This window comes from Rhinopithecus roxellana, chromosome 4 (assembly GCF_007565055.1).
Source record: "Rhinopithecus roxellana isolate Shanxi Qingling chromosome 4, ASM756505v1, whole genome shotgun sequence".
NCBI lineage: Eukaryota > Metazoa > Chordata > Mammalia > Primates > Cercopithecidae > Rhinopithecus > Rhinopithecus roxellana.
Window position 1 is genome coordinate 67332647 of NC_044552.1, and position 26277 is coordinate 67358923.

Below are 26277 nucleotides of genomic sequence, written 5' to 3' on the forward strand. Positions count from 1 at the left end.
TTGGGAGGCCGAGGTGGGCAGATCACCTGAGGTCAGGAGTTTGAGCCCAGCCTGGCCAACATGACAAAACCCCATCTCTACTAAAAATACAAAAATTATCTAGGTTTGGTGGCGGGCACCTGTAATTCCAGCTACTCTGGAAGCTGAGGCAGGAGAATCGCTTGAACCTGGGAGGGAGAGGTTGCAGTGAGCTGAGACCGTGCACTGCACTCTAACCTGGGGGACAGAGTGAGACTCTGTCAAAAAAAAAAAAAAAAAACAAAGAATTCAGCATGAGTAGGAAAAAATTTCTGGCTAAAAATAGGAAACGGATTAAAGGCATGCATTCATTGATACACCGAGAATTTGGAATAAAGTATCAATTGGCAATAGCAAAATAACCCAATAATTCTGACCTCTGCCCCTGATTAATCTTCTGACTCTATCTACCTTTGCTTCTCCTTTTCTCATATCTCATGTTGCCTTTCTCCCATCTTAGTTCTTTTTCTCTTGCTTATTTTCCCATCTGCAAATACTGGTGTACCTAATAGATGCATCTGGCTTAAAGAAATAAAAATAATTATAAAATAGGGACCCCGTTTCTAAGCAATTATAATTTAGTTAGAGAGCAAACCTTGTGAACATGAAACTAAAGGACATTCTAAAATGATCTAAGTTAGGCGACAGCTGGTATAGTCATCAAATATTATGGGAGATGAGAGGGTTGAGGTTGTATTGTGATCTTCAGGAAATGAAGACTTCCTGGAAGAATATGGTGTTAAAAAGTTGTTAAGAGGCCGGGCGCGGTGACTCACGCCTGTAATCCCAGCACTTTGGGAGGCCGAGGTGGGCGGATCACGAGGTCAGGAGATCGAGACCATCCTGGCTAACACGGTGAAACTCCATCCGGCTAATAATTTTTCCATCAAAAAGAAATTATTAGCCGGGTGTGGTGGCGGGTGCCTGTAGTCCCAGCTACTTGGGAGGCTGAGGCAGGAGAATGGCGTGAACCCGGGACGTGGAGCTTGCAGTGAGCCGAGATCGCGCCACTGCACTCCAGCCTGGGCAACAGAGAGAGACTCCGTCAAAAAAAAGTTGTTAAGAGATGTGAAGGATTTCCAGGCTGGGTGGGGGTTGGGCAAACATGGAGAGACAACTGAAAGTGACTGAGTGGTGGCCTGGGGCTCTGGAGCACACTGGAGTTAAAGGTTTGGGAAGTGATGAGAGTTGGCGGTTAGGTTGGACAGGCAATGCAGCTTTTTCAGTCTGTGTCTTAGTTTGGAAGAAAATACTTTAAATTGGGTAGTTTATAAACAAGAGCAATTTATTTCTCAGAGTTCTGAAGGCTGAGAAGTCCAAGATCAAGACGCCAGCAGATTCAGTGTCTGGTGAGGCCCTGCTTTCTGGTTTCTAGAAGCATCTTCTTACCGTATTCTAGCATGACATGAGGGGCAAGGGGTCTTTCTGGGCCGCATTTTATAAGGCCACTCATCCTATTCATGAAGGTTCTGCCTTTATGAGTGTCCTGCGCATTGGATTAAGTGGCAAAGGATGAAAGACGCTGTAACTTAATGCTTGAATCACACGGTTTATTGGCACGCAGACAATTCTTAACAAATATAGGTATTTTATCCCCATTCACGCTACACACAACTCTCGTTTTTCACCTGTTAGGAACAGGTCGGGGATCTTACATGAATAGGCACAGGATTGGTCACAGAAGTCCTCAGGCATCTGGGAATAGCTTCCTCTGGTGTCAAGGCTGGAACGTTGAGGCTGAAGTGTTCAGTCGAGGAGATGGCAAGCCTGACTCCGGGTCCCTTTCTGAGTGGCAGTATCTCATCCTCATGAGTCTGTGTCTCAGCAGAGCAGGTTGAGCTGCCTGAGGGCTTCTCTTTTTACAGTCTCTGTACGGGGATCCATCTGTGTCTGGTTATCTTGAAGGTTGATGCGCCCTAGCATGTGATGCCGTCCCAAATTGGAATATCCCCACACAGTTGGTCTAAACAGATTTGGGCATTCTGGGCATTTTGTCAGACATCTGCACTCACACACTAACTATGATAACATATTCACACTACACCCATAAATCGCACTCCAAACAATGACCTAATCGTTGCCCCTTTTAAAAAGGCCCCACTTCCTAATACCATCACCTAAAGCATTGGGATTTCAACGTATGTATTTTTTTTGGAGGGACACATTCAGCCCATAGTGGTCCTGTACGCAAGGCTCAGATGGTAAGGTTTATTTTGTACTCTGCATTCAAGGGGGGAATACAGTTTTTAAGCTGAGGACAAAGCATGATGATGACATAGTGTCTTTGGAAGATTAATCAGGCAGCAGTTTGGAGGACAGAGTGGGGCAAAAGGAGTCAAGCAGTGGAGTGGCACTGTGCTGGCTACGTAGATACAAGGGCTTGATCCCAAGTGACACAAGTTCAACAGTTTACGTGGAAAATGTATAACAGGGTGTATCATTTTCTGTAATTCTATAGAATCTTTTTTTTTCTTTTTCTTTCTTTCTTTTTTTTTGTTTGAGACAGAGTTTTGCTCTTGTTGCCCAGGCTGGATTGCAATGGTATGATCTCGGCTCACCACAACTTCCGTCTCCTGGGTTCAAGCGATTCCCATGCCTCAGCCTCCCGAGTAGCTGGGATTATAGGCACCCACCACCACGCCTAGCCCAATTTTGTATTTTTAGTAGAGACGGGGTTTCACCATGTTGGTCAGGCTGGTTTCGAACTCCTGACCTTAGGTGATCCACCTGCCTCAGCCTCCCAAAGTGCTGGGATTACAGACGTGAGCCACCACGCCCAGCCTCAATTTTATAGAATCTTTTTTTTTTTTTTTTTTTTTTTTTTTTTGAGGCAGAGTCTCGCTCTGTCGCCAGGCTGGAGTGCAGTGGCACAATCTCGGCTCACTGCAAACTCCACCTCCCGGGTTCACGCCATTCTCCTGCCTCAGCCTCCTGAGTAGCTGGGACTACAGGCGCCCGCCACCACGCCCGGCTAATTTTTTAATATTTTTAGTAGAGACGGGGTTTCACCGTGTTAGCCAGGATGGTCTCGATCTCCTGACCTTGTGATCCACCCACCTCGGCCTCCCAAAGTGCTGGGATTACAGGCTTGAGCCACCGCGCCTGGCCCAATTCTATAGAATCTTAAAGACAGTAACTTACGCCCCTGAGTGGAACTGTTGCTCAACCAGGATATGCCATTTAAACTCCAAAAGTACAAAACAGTTTTAACGAGGAAGCCAAAACTGCCAAGAAGAATGCAGGAGGTGGAAGGCTTTGGGATCCGACAAGAACACAGCTGCTGACATTGCTGAGGGAGAGCTGCCCCCGTGAGCCCAGCTTGCATCCTCTCAGGCCCTGCCTGCCCCTCTTAAGGGGCCTCACCCTGCTCACAGCTAGGGGGCGTTCAGCTCCCGAGGCAGTGCAGCTGTGCCTCCTGGCTCTCTGTGGCTCTCTGCGTGGAATGTAGGGTGGGAGGCCATGTGGAGGTGATGGGACAGATCAAAGAGCCTGAAGGAGACACGGTTATCCCAGAGTTTTCTTTGTACCATGTCTCACCCATGGTGCTGATTTTCCGGGATCCAGCAGCCACAGCCAGTCTACCCTGAGATGAGACTTGTGGATTTGAGTGTCTCAGAGTGTTCAGAGCACCCCAGTCAAAAATCTCATCCTGACCGTAATTGTAGTCCTGTCGAAGGGATGCCCAGCTTAGAGTTTTCAGGTCTTTGCGTAGGTCAGATGTTTAGGGCTAGGGAGAGAAAAGGGACATTTGACAACACTGAGAGGCTCCTGGTCTGTTGTGTGTGTGGTGGTGGTGGGTGGGGGTTTCTTTGTGGCCACAAGGAGTCTAAGCAAACATTTTTTTTTTAATTTAAATTTTCATTAACTGTAATTGTATTCCCTTGTCCATAGTTTGTAAATGTTTAATTGATGACATCATAGTTGGTGCTATTCTCTGATTAAGAGGGGAGGTTACTTTAACATAAACCCTTACATAAATCCAGGGGTCTGGATGGTCAGGTGGCCTGAAGAGAAGCTGTTTTAAAGAGTGAGGGTAATTATCACCTGTGGCCCATTATCCATTCTTTGACAGAATCATCACTTTAGTTATTTTAAGTGCACTATTCTAACGCTACTAATTTTTGGTTCTCCCCTACCCATAGCCCAGGCCCTAACCCCTTCCTGTGTCCTCCCCACACCCCTTTCTCCCCTACAGCCTTCTCCCAACCCCTGTCGTACATGCACACCCCTTCTCATGTTATTCTTGTGAGTTTCTGGTAACAGACAATTGGGATTGATCTTAGAAATTCTTGGCCAGGCGTGGTGACTCATGCCTGTAATCCCAGTACTTCGGGAGGCTGAGGCTGGTGGTTCACTTGAGGCCAGGAGCTCAAGATCAGGTGGGGCAACAAGCAAGACACTATTTCTGAAAAAAGAAAAAAAAAAAAAAAGCAATTCTACCTGAAAGTATTCTCACTGTATTGCACTCTTTGAGGTTATGATTTAGTCACATGTTCCTGAAGAGCTTTGCAGCATGTAGCCTGAGTTATGTTTGCTGTGCCCATTGTCCTTGCGTCCTTTGTCAGCAGGTTGTAAAGACAGCTGTTTGCTCTTTTTTTTTTTGACAGAGTCTCGCTCTGTCACCCAGGCTGGAGTGTAGTGGCGCAGTCTCGGCTCACTGCAACCTCCGCCTGCTGGGTTCAAGTGATTTTCCTGCCTCAACCTCCCGAGTAACTGGGACTACAGGCACCCACCACCACGCCAGGCTAATTTTTGTATTTTTAGTAGAGATGGGGTTTCACCGTGTTGACCAGGCTGTTCTTGAACTTCTGACCTCAGGTGATCTGCCCGCCTTGGCCTCCCAAAGTGATGGGATTACAGGTGTGAAGCCACCGTGCCCGGCCAAGAGCTGCTTACTTTTTACCTTCAGACACAAAGACTGGGAAACATTAAGCAGGAACAACTACTTGCTTAAAATTGCTTTTATGAGATATTTGACAAAAACATGTAATGTGAAGCTACAAAGGCAAAGGTATTTACAGATCAAGACCAATCAGGACAGGGTCTCCAAAATATTCCCTAAGCGTTTAGCTTTCTCTAAACTTCCTTTTAAAAATGTCTGTAGGACGGGCGCGGTGGCTCAAGCCTGTAATCCTAGCACTTTGGGAGGCCGAGACGGGCGGATCACAAAGTCAGGAGATCGAGATCATCCTGGCGAACACGGTGAAACCCCGTCTCTACTAAAAAATACAAAAAACTAGCCAGGCGAGGTGGCGGGCACCTGTAGTCCCAGCCACTCGGGAGGCTGAGGCAGGAGAATGGTGTGAACCCGGGAGGCGGAGCTTGCAGTGAGCTGAGATCCGGCCACTGCACTCCAGCCTGGGCGGCAGAGCGAGACTCCGTCCCCCCCCGCAAAAGAAAAAAAGTGTCTGTAAAAGAGCAGTGCTTTATCCACTTAGCATTTTAAAACCTCAATAAATATACATTTATTTATGGAGCTTCCTCCCTAGCGATTTTCCCTGAGAACCTCAGATGTAGTCATTTCTAGCCTAAAAATAGAATGTACAATGTAGATGACATCATGCAAGAGAAATTCTCTGGAACAGGTTTTCTTTGAAGTACGTGGGTGGAGAAGATCCTTTTTGAAATAAAAAGGCACCTATCACAGTTAATGTACTAGCTGAGCTGCGTACTGTCAGTGGTCACATGCTCTGGCCGTGTCCTGGGCCTCTTGGGTGTTTCTGGGGCAGGATGATGCAGCTTTCATTTGAGCATGTCCAATGTGGACCAGATCACACCGCCATCCACATGCCAGATCGCCTTTGAAGTTCCCAGGGAGGAAGAGTTGTAAATTAAGTCCAGTTAGTACTTTATTTTCCTTTCCGCTTATTATTTCAAACAAGTAAACAAGGACAAAACCTCACCACCCTTAGGCAGTCTTGGCATTCTCCCAGATGGCGTCCCCCATCCTGCCTCATTATGTGCGATTTCCAGGGGAGCCAGGCCTGCTTCTGTGGTTAATTAGGCTGGAGAGGGAGGCGGTGATTGGACTACCAGGGGGTACTGTGGAGAAGGAGGAAGCACTTGCTGGTAGGGTTGAGACTGCTCTGGGTTTTGTGAAACGTGGGCTTCAGTTTAAATATTTACTTAAATACAGTTTTAAAATCGTAAAGAGGATGGATTGCGTTTAGACAACTGGAAACTGGTGAGAACAATGAGAACAAAACTTTGAGGAAAATACGAGGATACTATGGTGTATTTCTGGATGTGTGCAGGGGGAAGCAGTTTGAGGAACAAACCACTGGAGAGTAGCATATTTGTGAGGGGATTTGAGGGAGATAAAGCCAGATTGTGGAGGTGGTGGGTGAAGATGTGAACTTTATTCAGTAGGCAACAGGGAGATGGTGAAAGTGTTACTTTTTATTTTTTATGTTTTTATTTTTTAAGGCAGAGTCTTGCTCTGTTGCCCAGGCTAGAGTGCAGTGGCATGGTCCTGGCTCACTGCAACCTCTGCCTCCTGGGTTCAAGTGATTCTCGTCCCTCAGCCTCCCGGGCAGCTGTGATCACAGGCATGTGCCACTACGTCCTGCTAATTTTTGTATTTTAGTAGAGATGGGGTTTCACCATGTTGGCCATGCTGGTCTCAAACTCCTGACCTCAAGTGATCGGCCTGTCTCAGACTCCCAAAGTGCTGGGATTACAGTCATGAGCCAACGTGCACGGCTGGAAGTGTTTTTATTTTCTATTTTTTTTTGAGACGGAGTCTTTCTCTTTTGTTGCCCAGGCTGGAGTGCAGTAGTGTGATCTTGGCTCACTGCAGCCTCTGCCTCCTGGGTTCCAGCGATTCTCCTGCCTTAGCCTTCTGGGTAGCTGGGATTATAGGCGTACGCCACCACGGCCGGCTAATTTTTGTATTTTTACTAGAGATGGGGTTTTGCCATGTTGGCCAGGCTGGTCTCAAACTCCTGACCTCAGGCAATCTGCCCGCCTTGGCCTCCCAAAGTGTTGGGATTATAGGCATGAGCCACTGCGGCCTACCTGTAAGTGTTTTTGACAGGAGAATAAGAATGTTTGGTTTAGTTCGGTGAGCGTTTGTTCAGTGCATACTCTGGGTCAGGCAAATGTGCACAGATTGGAGACTCAAAGAAGTCACTGTCTCTGCCCTCAGGGTGCTCTCAGTCTAGCAGGTGACAGACGGTTGAGCGTACAATTTCAACATAACGCAGTGATTCAGTGCACATGGCATTCTAGTGCTGTGGAGGACAGAAACGGGAAGTGTAGCCTCACGTGCAGTCATCATTCCAGTGCTGTGGAAGACAGAAACGGGAAATGTAGCCTCATGTGCAGTCATGGAAGACCCTGGAGGAGGGATGCCGAGTTGCTTCTTAAAAAACGAGGAGTTTACCGTAAGGAGAATGGAGAGGGGGCTTCCAGGCCAAGGCACAGTGGGAGCAAAGGCAGTGTGGTTATAGGTGGTGAGAATTAGTCAGGGGAAGTAGGACTGTTTGTCACTCTCTCCTCCCAGTAGTACCACTGCAGAAGCCTCCAGTTTCACCCTTCGTCCGATGCATCTTCCATACAACAGCCAGACTGGGTTGCATCTGAAAAGCACATCTGGGTCAGGAACAGTGGCTCATGCTTGCAATTCCAGCACTTTGGGAGACTGAGGTGGGCGGACACTTGAGGTCAGGAGTTTGAGACCAGCCTGGCCAATGTGGTGAAACCCCATTTCTACTGAAAATACAAAAATAATTAGCCAGGAGTCATGGCACACGCCTGTAATCCCAGCTACTTGGGAGACTGAGGCAGGAGAATCGCTTGAACCCAGGAAGCAGAGGTTTCCGTGAGCTGAGACCACACCATTGCACTCCAGCCTGAGCCACAGAGTGATATGTCTCAAAATAAATAAATAAAATAAAAGTAAAACAATAAAAAGCACATGTGATCCTGTGATTGCCAGATAAAGTCCCTGATAACCTCTCCCCACCTTGACCTTTACCTGCAACTCCCTGAGCCCACCCTTCTGCTCCTTTCTTCAGGTTTTTCCTCAGGCAGCGAGGACTCCCGTGCTGTGCACAAATGTGTCCTGCTCCCCTCCGCCCTATTCATCTGGCTCACCCCTTCTCGACTGTCATGAAGGGTTCAGGGGTCGCTTCCTCCGGGGCACCGTCCTTGATCGCCCTCTCGCCCACTCCATCAGGGAACCCCACTCCCCTCCCACAGTTCTCCATGTCTGTGCCACTGCTCTCATCTGTGGCTTTGTCATGATTTCTTCGTGTGTAAGGTTGTTCCTGCTATAAAATACGTGCTCCTGGAGGAACTGTGACTTTTTTTTTCTCTGAACCCTTGATGCTTTGCTTGAGTTAGTGAATGTGTGGACGCACCTCTGTCTCGTCTGTCCAAGGATCTGTCTTCTTTACTTCAGGAAACAGAGTTCTTCTCTGAGTCAGCCCCCACCCCACTCCCCAGTGTTCTAGGCCTTCATCCTCAGCTAACAGAACCCCTCCTTTTGCCCTGCTCTGTTCTCATGCTTCCCCTCCCTGTTTTATTAGAGCCTCTGCCTTAGGCCACTATCATATGTGATTTCACAGTAACTCAACAAGGTAAAGATGTAGATATAGCACCCATTTGATGGACAAGTAAATAGACCCTTAGGAGAATTGTATTTCTTTTCTTTTTCTTCTTCTTTTTTTTTAGAATTAAATTTTAAAAAAAAAATAGACAGAAGGTCTCTCTACATTGCCCAGGTTGGTCTCGAACTCCTGGGCTCAAGCGATCCTCCCATCTCGGCCTCTCAAAGTGCTGGGATTACAGGAGTGAGCCATTGCACCCAGATGAGAAGTACATTTTCTGTATAAGTACCGCGCACTAACTGATTGTGCCACTGCAGTGGCAAGAAGTGCATTTGCTCATGTCACACAGCTAGTCAGTGGCAGAGCTGGGATTTGGACACAAATCTGTGCTCCTAATTCATAGGCGCTACTGTTCCGTAAGACTTGGGTAAATCAGATGATGCTTTGCTTGCTAACTAAACCAGGTGATGAATTGTTTTGCATGGAATAGAATCCTAGATTTACTTGTTTTTATAATGTGGATTTTTCAGGTTGATTTGATGGGAATTACATTGATTATAAAACTGAGTGAATTTTTGCTGTGGGAATTATATCTCAAAGGAAAATAGAACAAAACCGAACCTCTCAACTTTAGCTGGTTGTTCTAACTACTGCTAAACTTGAGTGTAATCTATGTCACTAGCTGGTTCTTCTGTGAAGATGGGTTTTAGTATTTGGAAAGCATAGAACGGGAGATTTTTAGCTTCTTACACCAAGAAAGAAACATGAATTATCTTACAGGACAAACCTAGTAATAGGCAAATGACTACTGCGATTAAATGACCAAATGGCAGAAAATATTTTTCTAGGACTGCTGGGTGTGGCAGGAATGTACTTGTCATCTTTTTTTAAAAAAAAACATTATTCATTTGTTATTTTTAGCATTAGGCTTCATCCGTCTCCCTCCCACTTTACTACAGGAGACCATAACCTTTCTGAGTTCATTAAATCAATAAAGCTGTGTTAGCAGTAAAGAGGAAAATTTTTCATTGAATTTGTGCCAGTGTTTAAAACGGGAGTGTTCCCCTGTAATTTTGTTATTAGTAACTTCCTTTCACAATGAAAGATAAAGAAAACCTCCTTAGAGTGAGTTTTTTTCAGTCTTCTCATTTGTATGTTTTGAGCATGGGCATTGAAAGAAACAAAAGCTTCATCTCTATAGAAGTTACGTTTTTTACTTTTTTTTTTTGACAGGGTCTCACTCTGTTGCCCAGGCTGGAGTATGCAGTGGCCCTGTCTCGGCTCACTGCAGCCTCAACCTCCTGGGCTCAAGCTATCCTCCCACCTCTGCCTCCCACATAGATGGGGCTACAGGCGTGCGCCAACCACACCTGGCTGAGTTTTGTATTTTTTATAGAGATGGGGTTTCACCATGTTGACCAGGCTGGAAGTGGTTTTTTTTTTTTTTTTTTTTTAAATTTTTGTATCATATCTTGATGTTTATCTTTAAAAAATAAAGAAACATCTAGAAACTTATCAGTATTTAAAGAATTTAGGAAAAGGGGGTGGGGTGTCTTGGATTAAAAAGAACTGATGTTTTTGATGTTAGAAAAAAATATCTCCGGAAACATCTTGATAAATGTGGTCAGGTAATACATTACTATTTTGGTGATTATTATCATTGAACTGTACTGAATCTCTAAACTAACATACATAATAGCTAAAAGATTATCTTTTATTTCTTCCTTTACCCTTTAAAATATGTATCTTTGTCTTTCTTTTATGTCACCTTCCTAGGAATTGTTATAAAATGTTTTTCTTTGAAGTTAACATTACTTTAAATTTGGGCTGGCTTTGAATGTCAAGGCTGGTAGGATATTGAAATGATGTAAAGTGTTCAATATGAATAGGGCGACTAAATGAGAGTGTGGTAGTCTTATCTCTTTGTCTGTAGAATACCTAGGGGTATATGGGCAGAAATAAAGTTGACAGGTAAAAATGTAAATGAAAGTTGCTGAGGTCACGGTTAGGATAGTGCACAGGTATCTGCCTATGAATCAGAAGACCTGGAATCAGGGGCCCCTTCATAGCTACTTGAGAGTGTCCCTGTGCCCCACATGTTGTTCACATCAGAATCAGCTTTGGGTCTGCTAGTCTGGTAGGGCGAACTTTTTACGTGACTCTGGTCAAATCGCTTCTCTTCTAGACTTAAGTTTCACCTGCTGAGAAATGAAGGTATGGTAATATCAACTCCTTTGCAATTTCATTGCAAATGTTAACAGCCTTTCTAAATACTATAAGGTCTGTTGTGAGCCTATGGGTCCAGCACTTGTACCTCTTCCTTCCCTCTAAGGAACCCAAGCATCTGAATCTGGGGCCTCACCATACTTTTACTTGAATACTCCTTCAAGTTCCTCTCTTCAACTTTGGTGAGTCTGTGGGAAGAAAAGTCAGATATTTCATATTGATTCTTATTTAACCACAAATCTTCATTTAAGCTCTGTGACTGATTCTTTCTATAAAGAACCATGACCTTAAAAATAAGATGACTATGATCTTTCAATATGGAATAGATATGTGAGTAAAGATGGCTCACTCTGCCACAGAGATCTACAGGGATGAAGGCTGTGTAAGTCAGGGGTCTCCAGAGAAACAGAACCAGTAGGATGTGTGTATACATGAAGAGGTGTGTGTATGTGTTTGTGTAGGGAGAGAAAGAGAGAGATTTATTATAAGAAATAGGCTCGGCCAGGCACAGTGGCTCAAGCCTGTAATCCCAGCACTTTGGGAGGCCGAGACGGGTGGATCACGAGGTCAGGAGATCGAGACCATCCTGGCTAACACGGTGAAACCCCCGTCTCTACTAAAAAAATACAAAAAAACTAGCCGGGCGAGGTGGTGGGCGCCTGTAGTCCCAGCTACTCGGGAGGCTGAGGCAGGACAATGGTGTAAACCCGAGAGGCGGAGCTTGCAGTGAGCCGAGATCCGACCACTGCACTCCAGCCTGGGTGACAGAGTGAGACTCCGTCTCAAAAAAAAAAAAAAAGAAAAAAGAAAGAAAGAAATAGGCTCATGCATTTATGGAGAAGGGCAAATCCCAAGGTCTGCAGGGTAAATCAGTAAGCTGGAGACCTGGGAGAGCCAATGGTATATAGTTCCAGTCTGAGTTGAAGGCATGAGAATGAAGAGAGCTGACGTTGTAGTTCTGGGCTGAAGACTGGCAGACTCAAGATTGAGGAAGAGCCCATGTTTCGTTCAAGACCGAAGCCAAGGGGGAAAAAAAGCCAGTGTCCCAGTTTGAAGGCTGTCAGTGGGGAGGAGTTCTCTGTTACTTGAGGGGGTGTCAGCCTTTTTGTTCTCTTCAGGTGGTCAACAGATTGGATGAGGCCCACCCACATTAGGGAAGGCAATCCACATTACTCAGTCTACCCACTTAAATGTTAATCTCCCCCAAAACATCCTCAGAGACACACCCAGAATAATGTTTGACTAAATATCTGGGTACCCCATGGCCCAATCAAGTTGGTATGTAATGTTAACCATTACACAGGTGGATCGCTTTGAGCTCAGGAGTTTGAGACCAGGATGGGCAACATGGCAAAACCCGGTCTCTACAAAAAGATGCAAAATTAGCCAGACGTGGTGGCATGCACTTGTGGTCTTGAGAGGCTGAGTTGGGAAGATCAATTGAGCACGGGAAGCAGAGGTTGCAGTGAGCCGGCAGTGCCACTGCACCCGCAGCCGGGGTATCAGAGTGAGACCCTGTCTCACAACAAAAACAAAAACAAACAAACAAACAAAAAAACGCTCCAGTCAGGATAAGGATAAGAAGATAAGGAACGTTGCTGAAATAGAGAAGTCATAAGGTTACTTTTCCTTTGCTTTTTCTACTAAATTAAATTTTAAATGAACTCTACAGTGTACAGTTTATTGAGATACTGGTTGTCTTGAAACCTAATAAGGTATAATCAAAACAACAAATGTCTTGATTTTTATAAGGTCTCTTTTGGGCTATTGGGGTGTTGCAGCCCTGTTGACTTTCCAACAAACCTAAGCATCTGGGTCTGTGTTCTTGCTCTGGATTCACCTGTATTTTGTCCCAAGCTTTGGGTGGAGAGGTCTATGAGTGCTGAAGATTATTTAAGTGTTTCTGACAAAACTTTATGATTCTCTGTGTATGGTTTGGGACGGAACTGTTTTTACCTCTCAGTGCTGCTTTGATGTGTAGTCACATAAATACATTAAATAGTGCTTTCAAAAATACTTTTAAAACTACAGGACTCAGTGCAAATACAAGAGATTGTCTTCTTCCCCAGTCTATGGTGCTTGGCATAGACCTGGATTTTAGTTTATTTTATTTTGTCTTTTTTTTTTTTCCTGAGATGGAGTCTCACTCTGTTGCCCAGGCTGGAGTGCAGTGGTGTGGCCTCGGCTCACTGCAGCCTCTGCCTCCTGGGTTCAAGTGATTCTCTTGCCTCAACCTCCTGAGTAGCTGGTATTACAGGCATGTGCCACCACACGTGGCTAATTTTTTTTTTTTTTTTTTTTTGTATTTTTAGTAGAGGTGGGGTTTTACCATGTTGGTCAGTCTGGTCTTGAACTCCTGAACTCAAATGATCTGCCTGCCTCAGCCTCCCAAAGTTCTGGGATTACAGGTGTGAGCCACCGCTCCTGGCCTTTTTTGTCTTTTTAATCCATCATGGATGGCATGGGCATCTTTACCTTCTGGTATCCAAGGACTCGTTCATTTTTTTTCTTTCCTTTTTTTTCTTTTTAGAGATAGTCTCACTCTGTCACCCAGGCTGGAATGCAATGGCATGATGTCAGTTTTCTTCATCCTCCATCTCTTGGGCTCAAGCGATCCTCCTACCTCAGCCTCTCGAGTAGCTCGGACTACAGGCATGCACCACCATGCCTGGCTAATTTCTGTATATTTTGTAGAGACAGGATTTTGCCATGTTGCCCAGGCTGGTCTCAAACTCCTGGGCTCAAGCAATCTGCCTGCCTTGGCCTCTCCAAGTGCTGGGATTACAGGTGTGAGCCACCGTGCCTGGCCACTCATTCATTTTCTTTCCTCTTGTATCTTCACCCTCCATACAACCTTCAGAAAATATCTGATAAAGTGTTTTACACTGAGGCGTAAATGAGTGTGATAAACTTTAATGCATTATTCAATCTACGAATGTCTACATATTATTAGAAGACAAAGGAATCCATCTATAATTATGGATTTTCAGGAATCATCTGGAGAGAAGATGTTTGAGAAACAGAACTGAGATTATAGTTTTTACTGAACCTTAAGTAAGGTGTCAGTTTGTACCCATCCATCACTCTGGAATCTGGAATTCTCTAATATGGCAGGATCAGGAAGAGACTTGCAGTTTCAGTTTGAACTGTCTTGTTAGTCTAGAACAGGAGTCATTAGTAAGGCCGCGCACCAGAATCCCAGGAGGTGCTTATGAAATGTAAACTTTCCTAGACCTCAGACCTAATGGATAGAATCTTCAGGTGTAGGACCTGGGCATCTGCATTTTTAAAAGCCAACAGGTCATTCTGTCCATTCAAGGCTGATACCAGTAGGCCACCACGTTGCTAATATGGGTATACAGGATCTTAAGTGAGGTTAAATTCTTTATGGATGTTGACATTGTTTCAATGCACCTTGGAACATCACTGTTTTGCTGACAAATGATGATGATCAAGAAATTCTTTGTTTAGATCTTGTGACTGTTTTTCTTTCATGCAGAAAAGTTGTGCAGTGACCAGCCTAAGAAGTAGATACAGAGAACTTGGAGAAGGTCTGGGAAATGCCCAGAATTTGTAATACTTTTCCATGGGGAGAGATTGGAGGGGGCAGAGTGTCCAGTGTTGGAAATCCTTCAAAGTATCATTTATCCAGAATGAAGGATTCACCTAGAAAGCTTAGTGTGAAACTAAGGTCCATTTTGGTGCTCAGCAACATGGCAGAACTAAAGCTGCAACTGTTGCACCTGAAATGACCTCACTCTTCACACTGAATCCTTTATTGCAAGCATTGACTTACAGACCTTCTCTTGAGTGTTGCGATTGCTCTTAAGACCTTTTGAATCACAGCTTTCTGTTCTTTTCATTCTTCTGCTGAGTCCCTGTGTTGGCAAGTCACAAGAGCCTCTCTTCACCTATTATTTAATAATTTATCTTTGCATGAAGGTAATACTTGTAGGTAATGCATTTTGACATCCTTGGGAGAAAGGAGAGCGGCTCCCAGAGTTTGGCTGCATTTCTTTACTAAATCATGACTTAAGTTTTGAAGAAGTTCATAGGAACTTCTGTGGTGTAAGCAGCTGCATATACTTTAGTTTTATTTAGATGTACAGATGGTGGTTATTCTCCAAGATACTTAGGAGTGTTCTAAGTAAAAGTTCTATTTGCCTTTATCCCTGAAGTCCATTTGCTTCTTATTGCTTTGAGTCATTTACTCAGAATGAACAGAAACATAAAGTCACTACTTTCATTTATCTGGCATCTGTTTGTGTGCAGTTCAGTTAATCCAGTTTAGGATCAGGGACTGTAGATGTGAAGGGAAATGAAGCAAAGTGAAAAAGCGGACTTGCAAATTGCATCCTGTTTTCAGTCAGGATGGTTAGAGTGTTGGCATTCTCCAAACATCATGCCTTTTTGGCATGTCACTGTATTGGGACCACTGGCTTTTTGTTTTTGTTTGGCTATCCTGATGAAGTGCCAGATGATCCAGTGCATTTTTTTGTTTTCTTTCTTTGAGACAGAGTCTTGCTTGGTCGCTCAGACTGGAGTGCAGTGGCATGATCTTGGCTCACTGTAACCTCCGCCTCCTATGTTCAATCGATTCTCCTGCTCAGCCTCCAGAGTAGCTGAGATTACAGGTGTCTGCCACCACACCTGGCTAATTTTTGTGTGCATATATATATATATATATATACACGCACACACACACACACACATATATTTTGTTTGTTTTTTAGTAGAGATGGGGTTTCACTATGTTGGTCAGGCTGGTCTTGAATGCGTGACCTTCACTGATCTGCCCACCTCACCTCCCAAAGGACCCAATGCATTTGGATGGGAGGGATTGAGATGGGGTCAGCAGGAAAGGCTAATTTAAACCATGCGGACCAGCTGAAACTAATTTTTTCTTTAAGTTTGTGAAAGGGATCACGTTTTCATTTTAACCCATGAAAACTTTTAATTTTTATTTAAATCACCTCTGTTTTTGCTTTAAGATCCAGCAATGGGAGCAGAATCTTGAGAAATTTCACATGGATCTGTTCAGGATGCGCTGCTATCTGGCCAGCCTACAAGGTGGAGAGTTACCGAACCCCAAGAGTCTCCTTGCAGCCGCCAGCCGCCCCTCCAAGCTGGCCCTCGGCAGGCTGGGCATCTTGTCTGTTTCTTCTTTCCATGCTCTGGTAAGTTCCTAAGGAAGGCTGTTTCTGCAGCATTCGGGGAGGGCTGCGGATGCTCCCCCTTTCTTCGGCTTGTTGCCATCAGCGCTTGTGAGACTTGACCCAACAACGGACTCCTAGAGGCCAGGTCACCCAGAGGCCACGGGCCTGGGGATGAAGGAGACCAGACATCGTGCTGTAGAGCCCCCAGATTCTCTACTGCTTATTCTAGAGTCCAGCAGCTAGTGGACAGTTACTGCATGTTCATCTCTGTCTGCCTTTCTGTGTGTTCCACCTCATACCATCAGGAAAGTGGGATCCTGGAGAAGGGACAACAGTGGGGTGAAGATTAAAGGATGGATTAAAGGTTGTTTTCTCTGTCCTGCAGAGCACCCCGTCGGCTTTTTTGAAGTCACTTCTATTTTGGTGGCTTCTGTGTGTTGTGTTGACTCAGCCTAGGGGTCTGTAGTGGTTTTGCTGACACTGCTGCCCACCATGGAGAGACCTGAATGTCATGACTTGTGTTATCCAGATGAGAGCTGTCTATATGGTGGATGCTTTCCTGGCATTTCAGACATGCAGTAGCTTTTGGCGATGGTCAGAATGCATTTATAGCAAGCAGAGCTCACTTCCTTAGGGCAACTGTTAATTTTTTCTGCCACTCAAATACTAAGCCTTTAGATTTTTTTAAACTGTGTTTTACATTAGGTATGTTCTAGAGATGACTCTGCTCTCCGGAAAAGGACACTGTCACTGACCCAGCGAGGGAGAAACAAGAAGGGAATATTTTCTTCGTTAAAAGGGCTGGACACACTGGCCAGAAAAGGGAAGGAAAAGAGACCTTCTATAACTCAGGTGAGCTCTTCAGCATGGGAACAGCATACTAGAGTGAAATTCCTGAAACCCCTAATTTTCCGCCTGCTATAAATCATCAATGTTCATTCTCTGTTAAGAATGAAATCAGGCCAGGTGGGGTGGCGCATGCCGTAATTCTAGCACATTGGGAGGGCAAGGCAGGAGGATCAGCTAAGCCCAGGAGTTCAAGAGCAGCCTGGGCAACAGAGTGAGACCCCATCTCTATAAATAGCCGAGTGTGCTGGTGTGTGCCTATAGTCCCAGCTACTCTGAAGGCTGAGTTGGGAAGATCGCTTGAGCCTGGGAGGTCAAGGCTGCAGTGAGCCATGATTTTGCCACTGCACTCCAGCCTGAGTGACAGAGTGAGACCCTGTCTCAAAAATAAAAATGAAAATAAAAGTTGATTCAAAGGAATCAATTCTTAGCATGCTCTTTTTTTTTGCCCAACGAAAGTGCACAAGTTGCCGTATCTATCCTGGCACTCCCGAAGAGGTAGTCATACTGCATGCAGCGCTTAAGAACAGAAAAAATAAGAATAATCAGAAAATAATCCACACTTTTCCTTCCCTCTAGTACTAATATTTATTTTTTCATAGATTTTATATTAAAATAAATGGAAAATTAATCAGAGGAGTGGCAGCTCAATTCCGTTGCTAGTGCTGTGGATTTTGCTCACTAAATCCTTAGAACATGGCCTTGGGGTTTTGTCACCCCATTTTAGAGATGAGGAGACTGACACTTGAAGAGGTTAGTTACATCACTTACCTTACCCTGTTCACCAGCACCAAAGGGCATAGCTGGGACTAGTTTCTGCCTAAGTCCATGGTCTTGAAACACTGGAAGATTGCTGGTGCTTATTTTTCCCTTGGGGAGGGGTGGCTCTTGTAACGTTTATCTTCTTCTTTCTTTTTCTTTTTTTTTTTTTTGAGATGGAGTCTTGCTCTGTCACCCAGCCTGGAGTGTAGTGGTGCGATCTTGGCTCACTGCAACCTCTGCCTCCTGGGTTCAAGTGATTCTCCTGCCTCAGCCTCCTGAGTAGCTGGGACTACAGGTGCACACCACCACGCCTGGCTAATTTTTGTATTTTTAGTAGAGACAGGGTTTCACCTGTTGGCCAGGCTGGTCGTGAACTCCTGACCTCAGGTGATCCACCCATCTGGGCCTCCCAGAGTGCTGATTACAGGCGTGAGCCACCGTGCCTGGCCTCTTCTAACATTTTTATTAAGGAAAAGTAGCCTAAGCACATGTTGGTGAAATGTGGCCCGAGTATTGTCAATTGTTTTCAGAACATTTTGAATATGTGTATTTCATGGTGCACCTGTATTTCATGATGCAGGTGCATGATAATGGATTTTATCTTGCTGATTGATATGTTTTAGGCTTACTATGTTTCAAAGCTGTTGAAAAAAATAAGTTATATGATGACCTGATCATTTAGGTGAATAGGGAAAAGGTTTGCAATTAAATCTGAAGAAGTTTTTGCTTTTATTTTCAATGAGCTGCTGTTTTTCTGATTATGTTTTCAATATCATTGGAAAGAGAGTCACATTTTATTGGATCTTTGTTTTCTAATTTGTGTATGGCTATTTATTTGATAATGCTTTTGTGAATTAGGTAAGTAAAAGGGCCAGTATCAATTCCTTTGACCTGTTTAAAACCTTGAAACAATAAAGTTAGAGGTGGTGGGGAGTGGGCTGGTTCATTAACAGCAGAATCACAGGAAACTTCTTTTATGTGGCCACCATTTTTGTATACTGATATACAAAAATAATATCAGATTTTAAAATTGTGGTTCTACTTGTAATTAATTTTTTTTTTATTTTTTGAGGCAGAGTCTGTCACCCAGGCTGGAGTGCAGTGGTGTAATCTTGACTCATTGCAACCTCCACATCCCAGGTTCAAGCAATTCTTGTACCTCAGCATCCCGAGTAGCTGGGACTACAGTCTTGAGCCACCACACTCAGCTAATTTTTATATTTTTAGTAGAGTCAGCGTTTCACCATGTTGGTCAGGCTGGTCTCAAACTTCTGGCCTCATGTGATCCACCTGCCTCTACCTCTCAAAGTGCTGGGATTATAGGTGTGAGCCACCGTGACCAGCCTGTAATTTAATTTAATTTAATTTAATTGTAAAGAATAATCTTATTTGTTGGTTGTAATGGAAATGTATTTCCTCATTATTGACTGTAGTCAACTGCAAACCCTTTGCTAATAGTGGGCCTATACTTTCTTTATTTAAAAAAAATCATTTTTGTAGAAATGGGAGTGGGGGTGGTCTCCCTATGTTGCCCAGGCTAGTCTCAAACTTCTGGCCTCAATCTGTCTTCCCATCTCAACCTCCCAGAGTGCTGGGATTATAGGCCTGAGCCATAACACCGAGCTCTTATGCTTTGTGAACTGACCTTCTTTGATGGTTAACTAATGTCCTTAAGGTATTTTAATCAAGACAGTATATTCTATATAATTAAATAATAACTTGATAAATAACTTGCTTACTTTTCTTAGATGTAGACATTCTGCTAATTAGATATGAGCCTAATATGGTTTTTACCCAGCATGTGTTGTAATTTGTTCTCAACATAGATTTTTTGATAAACAAAAGCATTTGGTTGAACATTTTTTGTTTTAAAAAGATATGAAACTAATTACAGTGTCGGTATTTATATAACTGAATGAAGTTGATTTAGTAGGTATTTCTAAATGTTTATATTGTTTTTAATGTTAATTATGCCACTACAAAATTTAGAAGGTGAAATTTGGAAAAAGCAATTGTTTTTAGTTCTTCTACCCAAACAAACCACTTTTAACATTTAGCTGTATTTTCTTCCAAGATTTATTCTGTGCACATTAAAAAAAGTAGGTATGAGCTTGATTTTGGTGGTTCTGTTTCACACCTTCAGAAACATGTACTCTTTGGTTAAAAGTGATATCAAGAATGAATTTATTTATTTATTTATTTATTTATTTATTTATTTATTTATTTATTCGAGACAGTCTCGTGCTGTTGCCCAGGCTAGAGTGCAGTGGCATGATCTCAGCTCACTGCAACCTCTGCCTCCCGGGCTCAAGCGATTCTCTGCCTCAGCTTCCTGAGTAGCTGGGACCACAGGTGGGTGCCACCAGGCCCGGCTAATTTTTGTGTTTTTAATGGGGATGGCATTTCACTATTTTGGCCAGGTTGGTCTTGAACTCCTGACTTCAGGTGATCTGCCCACCTCAGCCTCCCAAAGTGCTGGGATTGCAGGCTGACTTAAATGATAGATGACATAAAAAGTAAAATGTAACTATGTGGGAAATTAAAACTTTAAGCATATTGGAATAATAGTACAAATTGTGATATGAAGCTCTTCTAAAATGTTATAGAACTTTAGTTTTTAAATAATGAGAAAGGGTAGCTGGCAAATGAACATTACAGGGCCATTTCTTTAGTCTTTTCATCCCCTGTCTGTCAGATATTTGATTTAAGTGGCAGCCATGGATTTTCTGGAACTCAGCTACCTCAAAACTCCAATAACTCCAGTGAGGTAAACTTTGCTGTAGATGGCTGCCATCTTGTTTTACATGAATGACACAAATGCTAACTTAAGTGAGGAATGCTGGTTCAGAATCTTTACATGAACTCCTTGAAAATAGATTTATAATTAAAATGGTCCCAGTAGGTATTCTCTAAAGAGATGGTCTTAAATGCCAAGCATTTTGGAGGTATCTAACCTCACAATAACTCCATTTTAAAATCAGCAACATGACTAGACTGAAATCATAATAGCATCTTTCATTTATACATCTCTATTCCTCAGCAGTACTTATCTTCATTTGAGAGTTCAGTGAATACAAAATTGCTTTTTCCTTTCAGGGTTGTCAGGGATCTTCACACAGATAGTACATTCTCTGCTGTGTCTCTCCAGGCTCTGTCAAGTGGGGCCTGAGTAGTGTCTCCTCATCCCCAAAATTGTTTTTGACCAAACAAATCCTCAGAATGATTTCTGAATGAAATACTAGAGTATGAAATCCTGAATGTATCTATGCCTCTTCCTAGTGCCTTTTTCAAACCCACAACATCCCCATGAAGCTGTGTTAGTTCTCTAATTTCTCCTCCACCAAATAATTTTTTTTTTTTTTGAGATGGAGTCTCGCTCTGTTGCCCAGGCTGGAGTGCAGTGGTGTGATCTTGGCTCACTGCAACCTCCAGCTTCCAGATTGAAGCAGTTCTCCTGCCTCAGCCTCCCAAGTAGCTGGGATTACAGGCGCCCGCCACCATGCCTGGCTAATTTTTTTGTTTTTAGTAGGGATGGGGTTTCACTATGTTGGCCAGGCTGGTCTTGAACTCTGGACATCGCGATCCACCTACCTCAGTCTCCCAAAGTGCTGAGATTACAGGCATGAGCCACCGTGCCTGGCCAGTTCTTACTCTGCACTTACATCTCTTACTGTTAGCCATTCTGTCAAGTGCATATGTCATGGCTCCCAGGAAAGCTTGTAATTGATATAGTTTATATATGCCCTATGATTATCTGTATATTCTCAATCTATAGCACACTGCTAAGGATATAGTACTTGCTTAATAAGTTTGATGATTAATTATTTCTACTATAGTCATTTAATGGCTGAGAATGACTGATTTGTAATAAAGGGCCATAATTTTAGGGTCATATCTCTTCCAGCACTGTGTAACAATGTAAAATTCTTACTTTGAAAGTTAAGAGGCCTGGCAGGGTGGCTCGTGCCTGTAATCCCAGAATTTTGGGAGGCCGAGTCAGGTGGATCGTTTGAGACTGGCCTGGGCAACATAGTGAAACCCTGTCTCTACCAAAAATGCAAAAACTTAGCCAAGTGTAGTGGCGTGCTCCTGGGAGGCTGAGGTGGGAGGATCGCTTGAGCCTAGGAGGCAGAGGTTGCAGTGAGCCGAGATCACGCCACTGCACTCCGACCTGGGTGACAGAGTAAGACCCTGTCCCCGAAAAAAGAAAGTTATGAAACTATAGCATCAGTACACTTCCTATTAACAGAGTGTATGTTGGACTTTGAAAATAAATTTTGCTCATATAGCCACTTACAGTGAGAATTAAGCTTAGTGCTTAAGTTGGGCTCAAATAAACAGGTCCCATGAATGCTCTAAGGAGTGAGAAGAAACTATGATTTCTGCATTTGTTTTTTTAAGCATGTGTATCTAAACAGTTACTCCTATTTATTTTAGCTAAGCATTACTTGTGATATAGGGATACTGAAGAAATTCCTTTCATTTATAGGACTATTTTAATGCAGCCTCTATAATTTCTGTGCTATAGTACCCAGATAACTAGATTCAGATTGAATGGCAGATAGAACTAAGGGTGTAATTTTTTTTTTTTTTTTTTAGTATCTCTGGGACTTACAATTCTGCCTGAGCTGGCTAAATAATTATTTCATCTTGCTACTTTTCATCTGCTAATCGTTCTTGTAGAATACTTGTAACTTGCACAAACCATTTTTATACAATAAGTAAATTATGCTCATTTCTATAACACAGAAAGGCTGTTGTGAGGGAGGGGCCATGTGCATTTCAACTATTTCACTCTAATTGATGCATCATATAACAGTCCAACAGTGGGTCACCCTAATTCAAAATCTGTTAAGGCTGGAATAAAGCCAGTCTTACTTGAGCATTTTTTTAGAGGACACTTTGTCTAGCCAAAAATGAAAGCTTTTCATGGCGAACGTCTGGATGAGTAATAGTGAGTCTTATACGGCCTTTGAAGGGAGGTGTTTGTCATGGAGATTGTGACAACAAAAGTCCCCAGTAAGACTCAGATGGTGGCAACCCCGGAAGCTTCATTGCAGAAATGTGACAGCCCCTGGGCCTTGGCCCCTTCTCCTGGAAAATTGGTTTGGGCTGTCCCAACTTTCTGTGGCAGTGAGTGAATGCAGTATTGTCATGTTAGTCATGAGCTGCAAACCAGAAAAAAAAAAAAACAACAACTAAAAAACCCCAAAAAACCCCGAAACCAAAACAAAACCCCTAATATTGGTTTCTTAAATGGAAAATATGAATGAAACAGCTTACTCTTCACCACAGTATGGTAATCTGTTTAGACAGAATATTAATACGCAACCCTATACGGCATATATACGTATACATATACGCATACAGCTCGCGAGCTAGCTAGATCCATCTTTGTTTTTCTTTCATATCAACCAATATTTGGGCATCAGTCCAGGAAGGAAATAAACACTTTCTCTTCTATGACATTTTACTGTTGTTAAGAAAACTGGGAGCATGCAACTCCCTTTTGTATTTTCCCCTCATCTCCCTTGCAAATAGACTTTCCTTTTGTCAGCCACTGTGGCGGTGTGGGCCCATTTGTGACAGCCAGATTGTGATTTTGCTACTCACTTCTCTTCAGTGATCCAAGTAGTAATTACGAGCCATTTGATCCAAAAGCATCTGCTGTGAGAACACACGGAGTTTCAATTTTTTCTCCTTGCTGCATACTGAGCATAAGTAATTTGACATGTGGTTTCAGGACCCTTGATGTAATAATAATAATAATAAATACTTCTGTGGAATGCCCTCCAAGGATAGCTAAAGTGATTTGCAGACATTCACTAGTCAGTCTGGAGTGGCTGTGGCTGCAGCCCAGTGATGTTCTGGTGTCATGATGGCCAATTGGAGCTGACTGCAAGGTGATCTGAACAGCAATGGCCACTACAGTGTCCCAGGGCTTTGGAACAAAGGATGATTCTCAGGAAATTCTTTATAGTGGTCATCGCTGAAATACAGTAGTTATGCCCAGTACTACTGTATAAAGGACCTGATCCAGGCTCAACGTACAAAACATCTTTACAATTTCTGTCTTTCAAGTGCAATTCCTCCCATCAGTCTCCTAACTACCCCACGAGGCTGTTGTTTTTAACCTCTTTTGAAGGTGAAGAAACAGAAGTGCAGAGGCACTAGATAACAGCCCCTAACAAGGCTGAGATTTGACCTGGATTGTCTTTCTATTATTGTATTTTTTTCTGTCTCCATTTGTATTCTCAGGACCAGGAAACCTTGAAGAGGCTAGTTGGAAACATATATATATATATTTTTTTTTCTTTGAGGGGAGGAAGTAGAAATATATATATATATATATATATATATATATGTATGTGTGTGTATATATATATGTGTGTGTATATATATATGTGTGTGTAGTTTTTTTCTTTGAGGGGAGGAAGTAGAGTAGGAGGCATGGTAGGTGTGTAACAGTCCTGACAGAGGTAGCCAACCATGGAATTCTGGGTGGTTGAAAAGACTCATTTAACATAGTGGCATCTTTGAAATGGGTAACCTGGAAAAAGAGTTTTCCAGATGGCTCCATTTTTAATGCTTATTTTCAGGATTCTCTGTTCTTTTTATGAAAAGAATGTTGGAGAATATTTTATCTGGCTTCCTGAAACTAAAGCACGTGTATTTTCAACTTGGATAGCATTGACCCTCTTTGAGAGAATTAATCCAACTTTCCCTCCAAATGGGCAAAGCTTACAACAACCTAAGAGATCTGTAAGCACCAAGTAGCTTTTTCTTTTTCTAGTTCTAATGAATTAAATTTAAATTCTTGGTGCTTCCTTTGAATAACCAGGTTTTACTTTTCTTGAACTGTATATACATTTGTGATGGGGGTGTGTGTGTGTGTGTGTGTCTGCCTAACACACACCAAAAATTACATTTAACTTTTCATTGAGGGATCTCTTGAGAGGGTCTAACTCTTCAACGGCCTTGGCTTTGATGGGCATCTTCTCTTCTATGGTTCACTACATCTTGGGTCAACAGTGTAGACTCAGAAAACCATTACTCAGAGCAATTGTAGCACAGCACCTTGTTGAATGGATTTTAATAGGATTATTTCTTTTGTCCTTCCATCCTTCCATCTATCTGCACACTTTTCTGTTGTCCAGAACTTGTTCTCCTTCAATAATCTGTTAATTTCTCTTCTCATAGCTCCCAGGGAGCATTAAGAACTTGACACTATGTCAACAGAGTTGAGTAAGATACTGAAAACGGACAGCGTTTGCCTCTCATGCCTGTATATGACTGTGAATTTCTAGTTGTATCCAGCTCAGCACTCAAGTTGTGAGTGTGTCCTGGGTACGGGACGCACTGTGTTAATAGCTGAGGGAGAATGAGGATACAGAAGACAAAGCCTCTGCTGGCATTCATCTTATCCTGGTGCGGGACTTAGAAGTGACCCCACTGTGGGCTGGGCTTTGCCAAATGCCGTACCAGGGACATAGGAGAGTAAACTCATCTAAGTGAGAGGACTTGAGGGCAGAGAAAGGAGAGATAGGAGAGACTTCATAAGAGAGGGGCATTTTAAACCAGGTTGGAGGGTGTATATGGTTTCAGCACTGTCTCTGTAAGGATGGTACAGCAGAGAGAGGAGATGGAAGTGAGCCCCGGCATGGAGCAGGAGCTTGCCACTCCCTTTTGGGGAATGCTCCCTGAGCCATTCTGTTCAGTGGGAACATGGTGTGTAGCATAGAATAATGGAAAGTAATCAGGAAATGTAGGTTGTACCCATTTGATATAAAGGGAGTTAACTGCCAGGCGGGCATTCTGTGTAATATAGTGGTGGTGTGAACCAGCTCAAGCCAGACTTCCACCCTTCAGTTCCCTGGAGTACCATAGGCACTAGTTGTGTAAACTTGGGCAAGTTTCTAGAATGTCCTGAGCCATATTTCTCTTGCCTGTTCCATAGAAGTGATGATGGTGTCTCCCTGAGAGGGCTGGTTGTGAGTGGTTAGTGAACTGATGGCACATCAAGAGCTTGTTTCATTTGGCCTCATGAGATGCAATCTTTCTTTTTCTTTGAGGCGGAGTCTCCCTCTGTCGCCCAGGCTGTATTGCAGTGGCATGATCTTGGCTCACTGCAACCTCCGCCTCCCAGGTTCAAGCGATTCTCCTGCCTCAGCCTCCTGAGGAGCTGGGACTACAGATGCGTGCCACCATGCCCGGATAATTTTTATTTTTAGTAGAGATAGGGTTTTACCATGTTGGCCAGGCTGGACCTGAACTCATGACTTTAGGTGATCCACCCGCCTCGGCCTCCCAAAGTGCTGGGATTGCAGGCGTGAGCTACTGCGCCCGGCCGGTGATACGGCCTTTCTCAGATTGTCAGTAACAGTGGGAACAAGAGGGTGTGAAGGCACAGTGTTAATTTGTACTGCTCATGTCCCTCCCCCACCTGTTTATCCATAATTACGTTTTTCCTGATCTCCTAAAGTGCAGCAGTAAATTGCTCTGCCACCCTCAGTGGGAGCCTGTGACTTCCTCCAGGCCTTGTTCTTTGTGAAGTTTCTTACTCCACAGTGACCTCTGCTGGGTTTTAGTTTGCTTCTCAACAAGCCTGGTTTCAAAGGTGGGGGCCTGCACCTTTAAGGCAGCATCTGTTTGTTGCTAAGCACCGGGTTGAAATCACTGCCCAGAGAATGAACCAGAGAAAATAATGTGCCTGTGTA

The 26277-nt window shown here is 43.5% G+C and overlaps 1 protein-coding gene across 1 annotated transcript in view; it reads left to right on the forward strand.

Moving 5' to 3' along the window:
- The window catches only part of TIAM2 (TIAM Rac1 associated GEF 2), a 134665-nt gene that overhangs the window by 22363 nt on the left and 86025 nt on the right, over positions 1-26277 (forward strand). The window contains exons 6-7 of the mRNA XM_030928255.1: positions 15788-15973; positions 16658-16804. Coding sequence (XP_030784115.1) covers positions 15788-15973; positions 16658-16804 — 333 coding nt within the window. The remainder of the gene's footprint in view (positions 1-15787; positions 15974-16657; positions 16805-26277) is intronic.